Source organism: Amblyomma maculatum, chromosome 10, assembly GCF_055883805.1.
Source record: "Amblyomma maculatum isolate TAMU_Amacu chromosome 10, ASM5588380v1, whole genome shotgun sequence".
Lineage (NCBI taxonomy): Eukaryota > Metazoa > Arthropoda > Arachnida > Ixodida > Ixodidae > Amblyomma > Amblyomma maculatum.
Genome location: NC_139353.1, coordinates 123,733,921 through 123,747,250, shown reverse-complemented (window position 1 = coordinate 123,747,250; position 13,330 = coordinate 123,733,921). Strand labels below are relative to the sequence as shown.

The 13,330-nt window shown below is 43.5% G+C and overlaps 1 protein-coding gene across 1 annotated transcript in view; it reads left to right on the top strand.

Moving 5' to 3' along the window:
• The window catches only part of LOC146177393 (ATP-binding cassette sub-family C member 3-like), an 89,652-nt gene that overhangs the window by 11,754 nt on the left and 64,568 nt on the right, over nt 1-13,330 (top strand). Inside the window, exons 3-5 of the mRNA XM_084581545.1 lie at nt 2,529-2,669; nt 8,706-8,840; nt 12,620-12,681. Of these exons, the coding sequence (XP_084437671.1) occupies nt 2,529-2,669; nt 8,706-8,840; nt 12,620-12,681 (338 nt within the window). The remainder of the gene's footprint in view (nt 1-2,528; nt 2,670-8,705; nt 8,841-12,619; nt 12,682-13,330) is intronic.

The following is a 13,330-nucleotide window of genomic DNA, read 5'->3' as shown; positions in this document are numbered from 1 at the left end:
ACGTGGTCTCGTGACGGCTACACAACCGATGGATCATTAAAATCATGGCCATATCATCTGCAAACTAACATCTGCCTACGTTATTGTCCATAATATTCAAGGTGAAAGCATTTAATGGCTTATACTAATACTGCCGGTGTTCGTTTGTCTGGTCACTGTCACTAAAATGACGTCATTTGAGGGACAACGAGCAGCAAGGTTTGTGTCCAGAAACTATGATTTCACTAAAAGCCCCTCTCAGATGTGCAAAAATTTAGGGTGGCTTCTAGTGTAAGCCAGACGCAAATATCTTAGACTTAAGCTATTTCCCAGTATTTTTATAGGCGCAACAGGTTTGTCTAAAGATTTATACATGAAAGCTCCCAGCTATATATCCTCCCGTTTAGATCATTCTTTAAAGGTCCAAGAATACCAGCGCCGTATAAGTGTCTTTAAAAACTCATTGTTTCCTAAAACAGTGCATGACTGGAATAAATTACCAGAAGAAGTTGTCAAAGCCCCGCAATCGTCGTTTGAAAGTGCTCTGTCGCGCCTTTTGTTCAATTAAACTTTTATGCTTTTTATGTGCTGTGCCGCTGTGCGCTTTAAAAAAAAAATTGTTTTTGTATACGATTATTTCTTATTCAATATGTCATTTTTTGCGTCATTCTTGTTTTCATGATTCTTTTGTAATTAGTTTGCTCAGTAATGAAATGTGTTGTATTTTTTTATCATTTTCATTGTGTTTTTTTTGCAAGTTCTCATTTGCATGACGATGTATGCTTTTATACTGTATCACCCCTACAAAAATGCCCTCAGCGGGCGCTGTAGGTATATGTATAAATAAATAAATAAATAAATAAATAAATAAATAAATAAATAAATAAATAAATAAATAAATAAATAAATAAATAAATAAATAAATAAATAAATAAATAAATAAATAAATAAATAAATAAATAAATAAATAAATAAATAAATAAATAAATAAATAAATGATGACTTCATCAGAAAAGTAAGAATACGTTCTCTACCTGGAGTCGAACCTCTATGCTGTGGACCCAACCAACTGCGAGACTTTTGGGATCGTGAAATGCACGTCATAATGCTCATTGTCTGCCGATAGGATGATAGGTAAAAATAAATAAATAAGTCTTGTCTCCACCGAGAATTAGATCACCATCCCTTGCATCCCAAGCAGAGCGCTTTAACGAACTACGTTGTGCCCGGGATAGTGAAATTACGTCGTAATTCTCCTTGTCTACCGTGAGGATGATATTATCGATGACAATGACGGTGAAATTAGTGATAATAATTATGATGAAATTAGCAATAATAATGATGGTGCATTCAGTTGATACTGACAATGAGAGCAAACGTAACGCACCGTGTGCACCAGCAACGCTTTGGCTTTCGCATTTCTGCAGCATAGATTCCACAGTGCTGTCTGGATTTTCGCTCACAATGTCGACTTCAACAACGTTGATGGCAAGGTTTCTCAACAATGCGATCGTTATTGCTATCGTTTATACTGTAGATGCGAAGCGATCCGGATTTTCCTAGTGCCCAACATTAGTATCCCGTAGAATCCTTCTTTCAGCTAAATCCTTGATTTCGGAAAATTCAAATTTCTCACTGAAGTGGCATTTGGTCGGCAGAATTTTCGCGATACGAAATTTGTTTGGGTTACTTGCCTGATTCGATCAGAAGTTTTAGTCCTCGTCGTCTGCGCATACTGCGAAGCAAAACAAGCCCTGTCACAGCAATGACTTCTGTTGCGCCATCTCTCAACGTTCCAAGCCGAAGTAAAATATATTAGGATACACTTACAAAACTCTTCAGATTTAGTGCAGGCTTAGCCCAGCTAAGCGTTGGTGGTCGTTATTGGTAAAGAAGGTTACAAAGGGTTTCAAACCTCCCACAAAAAAATCAACACACGTAACTGCCTTCGCCGGAGCTTTGTGATATTGTTATACAAACAAAACAAGATGGCGCCACCAGCGTCCACATCGGGGCAACGGCTTTTTCTTAGCCCTCGCCACAGATGATGGATGTATCCGCATTCCTCGGATCGAATCACTCAAGTGCCCTAACAAATTTTCTATGCAAAGACTATGACTACCATATGCCATTTCTGTCTGAATTTCGAGCTTTAAGGTTAAACCGATTCTTCTAAAAAGAAAGCGTTCAATGGAATTCGTTAATTGTGCAACGCGTTGCATAGGGATTATGTAGCCCCGCTGCAACGCGCGTATTTTTTCAGCATTGCTCTTGGTCCTGCTGTAGTGAAATGTATAATTCCATCTGTTGCTCGAAGCATTAAATGGTCGAGAACTCTTACTTGGCCAGAAAGCACACCCTTTAAAGTCTTAATTTCGTTTGTATCATTTCTATTCAAATGCCAGTCAGATGCAACTAATTCTACTTGTCATATAACTGAACTAGCATTGCTTCCACTGCCGCAAAAAATATTCAGTAAAGAAAATATACTTTGTTTACCAAGCATGTCTTTAATTCAGTTAATCTATATTACTCGCCTCATACCGCAGGTGGCCTTGCCAATAATAGTGTGGCGACGACGGCAGCGTTGTCTTCCTCCGTCCGCTTTCGTAGCGGCACTCTTGGGGCTGCTGTCCGCAGGGAGCGTGCTCGACACCTTTCTGCATTTCACTGCTCTTTCCCAGCAAGGAGTAAGTGCGACATCGGTGCAGTTTTCATTTTTCATGAAGCATCTTTCCTCGTTAAAAATTTGTGAATCGACGTAACCAGGGTCCGTATTCAGAGCTGGTGTCGTAATTAGAGGTGCCTTTTTCGCACTGACCTTAGTCATCTGATTTGTGGAACCGCCGGAACTGGATGTCAGTTCGGTGTCCACCACTTCCGGTTCCGTTGTTTCCACCATACTGATAAGAGCGAAAAGAGTGAAAACAAAACTTTGAAAAAGGTGCAAAGTCGTCATTCAGGGTCGAGATTTATTGAGGTATAATGCGAACCTCTCTTACACCTGCTTGAACACATCGTACAAAGGCATTTCAGTGCATCTCACTGCGGCATGAGAACAATAGCAATTTTGTTTCAAGGAGCTTAGTGAAACAGCGCATCCGGCGACGACCACACGAGCACGAAGGATGACACATATTAACCCTGGTCTTCCCATACCCTCACTAATGCTGCTGTCACGATGTTTCGCTGAAAGCTTATTCTACACAAAAAGAATCACAATATGGGCTCAATCCACTTCTGTTTCTTCCATTAACACTGTGGCTCTTTAGTGAACAGTCAAATGCACTGTTCTCGGAGAACAGTATCTTTTAGGGAAAATCCTTCCCCGCCATGCCAATGATTTGCGTTCTTCAGGCGAGAGGAAATTTAGGTATCATTAAAAACTGGCAAACCACCAAATTAAATCTTCTTACCTTAGCGAACCAGTTTTTCATGGGATGTAGGTATTGTGGCTTCGTATCGTACCAAACAAAAATTGCAGGGCGTTTTTCATGTACAACAGTGAGCAGAATCGTTGCTTTCAGTACGCTCTGCAGATCAAGTCAGACATCTATTACGCAGGCGCGTGGGTTCTCCCTGGTTATGCGAGGTTGTGTATCTATGTGGGGTGTTCTTACATGTCATGTGATATAGTACGGCTGAATCTTAAAGAGTACGTTTGAAATATCGAGGCACAAGTTAATTGATTCGCTATGAACTGTGTTACAACTTTGCATGTACGTGAACGAGGATCCACAAAGGAAGAATCGGGCAGGAGCCATAAACGCTGTCGCATCATATCCTTTAAAGCGGAAGTTATATTTCCCCACCCAAATAATTTTATTTACATCTATTCATTTCTTTCTTCACATTTATTCTTTTGTTATGATGGTTCAAGCGTTTTTAATAGTATAGTACATTATAGATAGCCGGCTCATGGACGTATATTGTACTCATGAATATGTCGTGGATGTTTATATGAAATAGTGTATTACATGTTGTTTCTGTCAAAATAATTATTAAAAAAAAACAATTGTGCACTGCAAGTTGTCTGCTCTGAGATAGCCAAACGCAATTAATATGCACTATTTACAGAGTGTTTGGAGCCTAAAAGCAAAACTCTGTATTTGTGCCAATTTATTGATCAGGGTTATCACACAGTCGAATAAAAGTTTATAAATGCTGTCGCATGAACCTAAAGAACGCTTTTCATCTTGTAACTAGCGAAATAATTTAGGAGAGTTCAGTGAAGAGCCATACATTTATGGAGCAATTCGCAGACGTGTGCAAAGACGCATTTGCTGGTGAGCTTGCTTTCACAGTAGTTCGACCGTGAATCCCAAACCCATCGCCTTTTGCGCACCGCTACATTGATATCACACGTTGCCTGTGAGCAAGCTAGCACAGCTGGAGACACGTGTGCCACTAAGCTATGGCTTACTCAGATTGCCGCGTTCCGATAGGACGCTGACATCATGAACACAAACTGTTACATTGTTTTAGCATTTTACCTACTGAGATGAGAGCCTCGAATTTTTTTTCGTTTGCCTCTGTTAGAACATCTCTGCGATGGCGGGGGCGGCTGGGGCTTATTTCATTAATTCCCTGAACAGTGAGCCCTGCTGCGCGTTTCGGCATCATTCACCTGCCAAAAATCACGAGAAAAGACGTTCTGTGGAAGCATCAAATGTATTTATTATTATTTCAGGCCCTTCAATCTTAATACAAACACTTCACGCACTATTTCCCGCAATAAAAACAACATAGGTGGCTGAGAAAAACCTGCCCCGCGCTATATTCCGCTTTTTGCACCCTTACAACAACAGAACTGGAGTCACAAAGATGGTTTTCCTAACTTTTTGTTCTTAGTGCCAGGGATGACGGGCCTGGCAAACTTTGCGATCTACCCACTTTAAGCACAACAAGCAAGTGCAAAGTGAATGGTGGCATGTTTTATTTACGTATTTGAAAGTGGGGCTTCTGAATGACTAATTACAAAACTATAAAAAGGAAACACTGTAGAAATGTTTTGCAGGTACCTCAAACTGTTTCCTATTATTTTTGAGACCTAACTTTGGTTGTGCGACCAAAGTTTTCTTTTAGAGAGATGAAATTTTCCTCGTTAAAGCAGACGCTACGGTAGTATTTAGCAGTTGCCTTTAATAAAAAAAAAAAAACACAATTCCTTCTGGGCAACAAAAGATTGCGCAATGCAAGCGAAAGCGAAGTATATCAGAGAGACAACAAATTCACCTGCTCATTTGGGACAAAGATTCTAGTATTGCACTTCGAAAGCCTCCGTCCTACGGCCCTGACACCGATTAAGGACAGTTAGGACAACATAGGAAGTTTATTCACATTGGGTGTTTTTATTTACGAAACCAAACAAACCGTTTTCCAACAACGAAGAGCACATATTCAATACTTAACAAGCGCTACAACCGTATAGGCTCTCAAGAGCAACGTGAAAATAATGCTCATGGCTCAAGAACAGCCTGCGTTTCGCGATAAGCAAACCTTTAAGCTTTACTACAATGGTCTTGAGCGAATGCATGTTTTCCAAAGTATATGGTGCAGTGTGTTTATGGCTGGTATTTCCCACTGTCGCCAACACTGTTTTGAGAGTGCGGTTGCTACAGTTCCTTGGAAGTCAGAGTGGCGCCATGGAGGGGCCGGCCAGCCAGAAAAGATCACAGAGGAACAAACAAAGTGTTACATGTATTCGTACATTGTTATATAAAGGTGCATGGCGGCTTCAGGAGACGGGCTACCAGGAACCACGATGACACAATCGACGCATCGCGCTTCCTGACTGCCCCCGAGTACCATGCTCGCCTTTTATAGTCCCAGTTGAATTTATTTACGTTTGTTAATAAACGATAACTTAAACAGGTCGTTTGCCCGAAAAGCCGTAGGCGTCGCAGTGGTTGGCACTACGTATCGGAAACAATCGAAAGCTGCAAAACAAATATGGTGGAAACTTGTGGTTCTAGTGATTCATGACATGTGGGATAAGCGATGATGACATAATGAAATTATTTTATTAACTGAATAAATAAAGAAACGAAAGGAATAAAAAACTTTGAAAAGTGGGGTTCAAAATTATCAAAAAGCTCAGAATGCAAAGCCTATGCTTCGAGACGCTAAATAAAAAATATAGATTATGCAATCAGTCTGTTATTTAATTTGAATACAAAAATGAATATTGAAAAGGTACAAATTTTCATAATGCTGAGAGCTAAAGCTATTGTTTAATGCAGCTAATTAAAAAATAATGTTCAAATGGTCAGTTACATAATTGAAATAACAGAAAAAATGCTGTTCAAGTGTGTCAAAGTGCTCAGAATGGAACGTTAATGTTTGCTGGCGCTAAGTATCGGTGTATAAAAATAAAATATTAAAACGAAGAGAAAGCTATCGTGTCACACCCCTAACAGCATAGCTAAAGTGTCCGCCTAACGTTTTTAATATACCTGACAGACCACCCTAAGAGCTCTCTGGGCGCCTGAGATCGAGCTTCTGGTGGGCGCTTAGCAATGACGTGGATTAGTGCTGCGCCTAGAGGCTGGGCGCATGGTTTCCATATGCAGGAGGAGCACGAATGAGATACATTTCTTTCTTCAGGAGGCTTTGCCCTCCAAGGCTAGTCGTTGGTGAGGATCACTTTAGACATTGCGGCTGCTTGAGCTCAATTGATGACTTCGTTTTGCTTGCCAGGGTCTGATCTGAGCATCAGGAACTACCATATTCCTTTATTTCTAATTGTACCAGTGCAATAAGACGGGAGTGTCAGGCAAACACGTTTCACATAATATAGGCATGTACAAACTTCAAAACCTATTCAGTGACCCGCGGGGAGAACATTTTTATATAAAGCACTGGTAAAACAGCATTCCCACCGCTAGAACTTTGTACCAGAAAACAAACAGCTTTCCTGCGGCCCTGAATTCGGTCGTCCACCTTACGCAGGCTTTTTCAGCTTCCCTTCTGACTTTTGGCCGACAAGCGGCTGCAAGTTCCTTGAAGTGCACCACCCCAGCCGTCGCCAAGATGATATCACTGCTCGCTACCGTAGTCTCAGCATGTGGGTCGGCTTGCATCGCTTCAATAATAAAAAAGTAAAGGCGACATTTAGGTTCCGTTTTAAGGGTATGACATAATAGCGCAGGCCCCTACCCCGCACGCCAAGTCCCGCTTTAATCATACCGTATAAACGTGCCGGCTTGGCCTAATGGAAACATGAATGTATTGTCCTGGTAGTCTGATTCTGATACCCATCTTTCAGCATGGATGGATTGGCCTCAGTTGGGAGCTTTTGCCAAGTATAACGTCAGGCAACTATGGGTACTGTACAATGGGTTGTCAGTGCACGGCCATGTCAGCTGCTAGCTACCGCCTTCCAACGCCATGTTTGTCACTTTTCGCTGACAAGGCCAATACCGCATTTCGGTGAACGGGCCTTTAACCCCATCGCGTTAAATTTGAATTGCGTGCTTTATCTGGCCACCTCCTGTAACTCGGCCTCATCTTCCACGTGGCGGCTCCAGACGTTATGCCGAAAAGTTGTCATAGTGCTCCGTGGAAGAGGCACCTACGAACTGCCAACTTACCTAATGTCGTACGTCTTGAGATGATTTCCTGGTGGTAAACACCCGACGCAGTAGCACCGCCCTGAAATCTACGTCCCCTTTCCGGCTACTTCCATCACCTCACCTCTTCTCAGGCTATCTCCTGCACGTCTATTTCCTCACTCCTCCCACTAAGACAGAACTATTCAAAAATTGCACATTTTGCCAATACTTTTACGCGAGAGTATATAGAGCTTGTTCGGTCGAAAAGCCGTCAATATAAACCGGTTTGCACTCGCGTGTTGTCGCTATTGTTGGGAACGCGGTATCTAAAACGAAGGCCTGTAGTTGAGATAGTGTCGATTCTCTTATGGCGCGCTTCAGCTGTCCACTATGAGCTGTGAAAAATACTGTCTTTTCTTTCTTATAAATTAATTTGCAGATTAAGTGTAGGTGTCCACCGTCAAGTAAGACAGATACTCCGTCCTGCGTTCTGTCTTTCTCTCATGGCGAAGCTTGAGTGTCGCCCCAACTTTTTTACAGTATTTTTGCAGCTCTAATAATGTATTCCTCGGTCAGGAGGCAGCCTTTCGACCGAACACCGAGTACCATCCTTCATCTCTCTTCGCATCTACTTCAAAGCTACACCCACTCCTCCTCTCCACGTCTTCTTTTGCCAGGGAGCCTAGAACGCCGCCGCTTCCGTAGGCCTACTTCTACGTGAAAGAAATCAGCTGATTCCAAACAGGCTGTTCTGAATCAGTTGCTTCCGCAAATTTTCCCCACTTTAGAATCTCGCATGGCTCTGTGGTGATCGTGGGATCAGCAGGTGTAGCTTTCCAGTTGCTGGTTTATTGCCTCTCTTGCATTCCGTATGTACGGTGCCAGCATGGTAACCACCCTTCGTACGTGCACACATATTTTGCAACAAACACTAAACAAATCTATCGTCAAATCTGCCTTGCCATTCCAGTAGGAAGCTTTCTCACTGAAAGTACCCGGCACTGTTTGGGATGTTAGAGCGCTCGCACACAATGCACACTCAGTGTTCCCTTCACCTATATGCAAGGTAATATGCCAGACGCACACCACACGCTTGTTCAAATAAAACACCCGAAACAAATGATTGAAAATGACATTCAATCTAAACAACTGTCGCAATTTTGTTTCTTCCAGTCCATAATTGTGTCCGAGAGGGAGCTTCGCAGAACATCTGTTTTACTGACTTCCCTTGCAGCGGCTTCTGTAATCGGCACCTTCTTACTCTCTCAACTTCAAGATTTGGTCATCAAGAAGCCTTTTGGAGGTCAGGTGAGACATAGCGCAAGGCAATCTTCAGAGCTCACACGTTGAAGTACCATACCATACAAATGTTTTCATAGTAACAAACCCATAAGCCCGTGCCAATGCTCAATGTATGCGCCTTTTGCTCGAAAGAAAGAATAAAACTGCTAGCAACTTTCATCTTACGAACCATAGAATTTCCATTCTTCACCGAGTGCTGAGCATGTTTGGTATCCGCTCTAGTGTAGATCGTAGAGACGTATATAGTCTGCCTCATATTCAGACCTCTGTTGTAATCTTTCTTTTCATGTAAAATTCGTTCATCCCACTACAAGAACTTGTTTTTAATGGTGCTGCCTGACTGTACCCAGTGGCGCTAATTGAATGGGTGTTTTGAAGCGTGATTTTGGTACTTTGGAGAGAGACACAGGTAAATCGTCCAACGGCTCAGCAGTTAAGCCACTCGACCACTGTCACGGAATATCTAGTTTCGAAACCGACCGCAGCGGCTGCGTTTCTATGGAAGTGAAGAAAAGGCGTCCGTATGTGCGCAATGTAAGTGCATGCTAAAAGTCACCACAGACCAGAGGAGTCATCTCTTCCCACCCGCGCCCGGCCTGCCGGCCGCCACCACCGTCGAGCAGGAAGTGCAGGCTGCTCTCGCACGCTCCAGCAACTTCTTGAGCAAGAAGGACCCCCCCCCCCCACACACACACGCATACTTCTGATAAACGTGCGAGTAGGGGAAGGGAGGAGATATAGTAAAACTAATTGACAAGATTTCTACCATGAACATGTGGCTGCAAGAGAACGGACGGAACAACGAAACAATCCACAGGCTAGAGAGGAGCGCACAACAAGATTGGTTCGGCATATTGCGAACCCAAGATCGGTCATTTATAGAGTGTCTGGTGGTAGGAGCAGAGATTCACCTTGGTTTATTCGTTTCATCCAATTGGCACTCGGCACACAATCTCCATAAACAGGCTTATGAATGATGATAAATTCATACGTCATGATTTCAGCTCCGATGATAATTTCAACCAGATATCCTTGCAATATCACCAAGCAGCCCATCTAGCCACCTTCGGAAAATGGCTGGAGTTGAACTTACGCCGAAAGGCAATGGGCTGAAAAGAAAGCCCTTCTGAGTGTTGATGACTTATGTTTCTGATATCTTCGCCTAACAGTAACTAGTGGTAGGCATGACGTAAATCCAGCGTCGCGAAGGCTTCGCTATCAAGCATCTTTACAAAAATGTCGTCCACTAGAGGCAGTGCATGGTATTCTTCCACCACCGGGGCCGCATTCATTTTCCTACAAAAATCTCTGCAAACTCGGTGATACCCATCGCCCTTCGCAATAGGCCCCACTGGTGTTTCTCATTCTGAGGCCTTCACAGGCGTCAAGCCTTGTTGTGCAACCAGCTCGTCCAGCCCTTCAGACATCTTGTCCATCAAGGTGTAGGGTGCCGTATGGCCCTTAAGAAAACGGTGACATGCGTTTTATTTCAGCTGAAATATTGCCGATGGCCCCTTGCGTAGCGAGCAAACACGTCAGCATATTTGTTGTGCACCTCTCACGGTTCCGTGCTGGTATCTTTTATCTTCACCGACTACTCACGACCACAATGGACCACACTACCACGACAGCCTTGCTAAAAGCCTTGATTAAGTCCCTTTCGTGCAAGGATGGTCCTGAGCTGCCGACCACTATGACCGCATCCGGAATGACTTTCCTGTCGCTTGTAGCAGTCATAGATGAGTTGTCCGATCACTGGAAGTTTGTCAAAGAGGCAGGAGAGGTTCAGGCGCGATTTTCGCAACGACGGCCACATCTTCCCGTGCTTCCGGGACATAGTTATAAAAGGTGACACTTACAGGCGATCCCGTGTCCAGTAGAATAGTAAAAGGGACGTTATTCCAGATAACGCTCTTGTAGGTTTGCCTAACCTTGCGGGTGCTGGCTCCTTCGTGGGGAACCGCTGCAGTAGGGTAGAGAGCTGCGCTGTTGTCCGAGCTTGTATCCGTTTCAGCTGTTCCTGCATAGGAGAACTTGTCGCTAAGATCCCTACCGATAAAAAATTGTGCTGGACTGGTAGATTGCGATCAGATTTCCTCGTTTACAGGGCCGGTGGCACAAGGCATGCAGGTGTGTACATACCCTCTCGGTGTACCAATCGACACCACACCGTCCACATGTATCTCGTTCTCTGGCTTTCGGCGATTCATCTTTTGTTTCAACGAGCGGCTCTTTTGTAGTGCAGAATGCAGCTCACCTGTTTCAACGAGCGGCTCTTTTGTAGTGCAGAATGCACTCACCTGTCTCTGCAGAATACAATCTCATGGCATTCAGTGCGGCTCTCTGTGCAGGGACAGCAAAATCATCCGCCTCTTCCGGTGTACGCTTCTGTTGCTTCAGTAAATGTCGCCACACGTCTTCATCTTGCAACTCGCCAACAATTCTTTCTCTTAAGGTGCGCCCCAACGATGTTGCAGCCGCTTTATTTTCGCAACGAAGTCATAAAGAGTTTCCCCTTTTTTTTCCAAGCCCATTAAGAAAACATAACTTGCAGCGATCTCGTTAACCCGGGGACAGTAGTGGTCTTTCAAATGGCTGACGTCTTCATAAATCAGCTCAGTCACCTTTTTGTGATGACGCCGACCCTGCGCCACTCATACAAAGAATAGAACGTCCCAGGTGGCGCAAGTTCGCTGTGAACTGATTGATTGATTTATAGGAAGGGAAAGGCACGGTAACTGTCTCACTTGTTTCCTGTGGACACCTGAACCGCTGTTTGTGAAACTATGAGCAACGCACAATTCTTTGTTGCCTCCACGATACTATGGGTTTGAAAGTATGCCTCCAGACGAACACGATACATAGGTCATGTATGCCTTCTGCGTCTGTGAAATCCAGTGATCATTCGGAGCTCATGATTGAGCAGGTCTAACCGCCTAGCGTCAGCGCGCTACCTCCTCATCACTGATAATTCGCACTTACGCGGCGACACCGTGAGGGTATCAGGCAGGAGTAACAGAACTAGAACGATTGGTTTATTATAGAAGCGCGTTTATAGCCCGCTTATGACGTTGTTAGTCACGTTATCATGATAACTCGGCTTTTCGTCGACGAATTACCCCGGGCATCAGCATTCTGTCTCATTATTGGGCATTCGCATTATATAAATAGAGCCTATGGCTCTGATATTGCGGTCATTTTAGATCACGAAATGTTCGGTTCGCGTCATCGCCCCTTACCGATTGCGAAGTCCTCCGTTTCTATGCAAGACTAGATTTGATTTTGAGAAGTGCACGAAACGCACATGCATTTTCACCAGTGGTGAGCCCAGAATAAATTGACAGCTGGCGTGTCATCATTTACACGGCGAAAAAAGTAGCAAAATACAATGTAAGAGTAATCGAGGACTTAACTGGCCTCTCTACCTTCCTGCTTGCTTTTTTCTCTCTCTTGATAAATTAGATGTAAGCAAAACTAGTTATAACCCATTAAGCGTTATGGAATAAATATCTCCCTTCCAAGAGAAATCTACCTCCAGTCATAGTCTGTTTGAAAACAGAAATGCATCAACATACGCCAATGTTGTCGACACGCTGCAGTACCTTAGCTTCCTTTAGTGCACTTCCCTTACAGTGGTTCTCTGCAAAAGTACAAAAACTACTTGATTACATTTAGTGCAGAAGTATTATTATGCAAACTTGTAGCCTTTCTCTCAATGTGTAACCATGCACCCAGCAGGACTATGTGAATCCAAAAACCAATGAGGCTTCTTCCTGACATTGCAGAAAATGATGGACCTGGACACATGCTCGTTACTTGGTCGGCAGCTCTATACGCCTCTGTTTGCGTGAGTACAACGTTGTCTTTTCTTCAATTTAAAGCACCTGGCAAGCCAAAAAGAGGTGTTTTCTACGACACATTAAAATATATGCATACATTCATCCATCTTAGCTCCCCATGTGCGGCGTGCGTTCAGCTAGGAAAAAAGCTGAGCAAGCCACTAACAGCTTTAATTACCGGTTTATAGTGGAGCTACCGCGTTTAATTGATACCTAAAATACAAGACATCAACACGAATTTCGCCCATAAAAGCGGCAGCTTAAGGTAATATAACTAGCTGCTTTGCAATACCATGGCTCGTCGTTGTTTTATTGTTTCAAGCGCCTCAATATACATGCCTTGCCTCGCGTTATTATCTACGTGTGTTCTACTTACCAGTCAGGAGCGGCACCTCAGCTAACGACCGGAAGTATATTTCTCACAAAAGTGCCGTCTGGATGACAGCCAAGAAGCAGAGAAAACGTTTATTGAGGATAATTATCAGGAGATAGATGTCCGGTGACCTTAGTCCAGGGCTCCGACGTTGGTTGTATCATAAGTGGTACTATCGTTTGCAAAAACGGTATTATTTATTACATGAGTAGATTAGATTGGTTGGTTGGTTGGTTGGTTGGTTTGTGGGGTTTAACGTCCCAAAGCGACTCAGGCTATGAGAG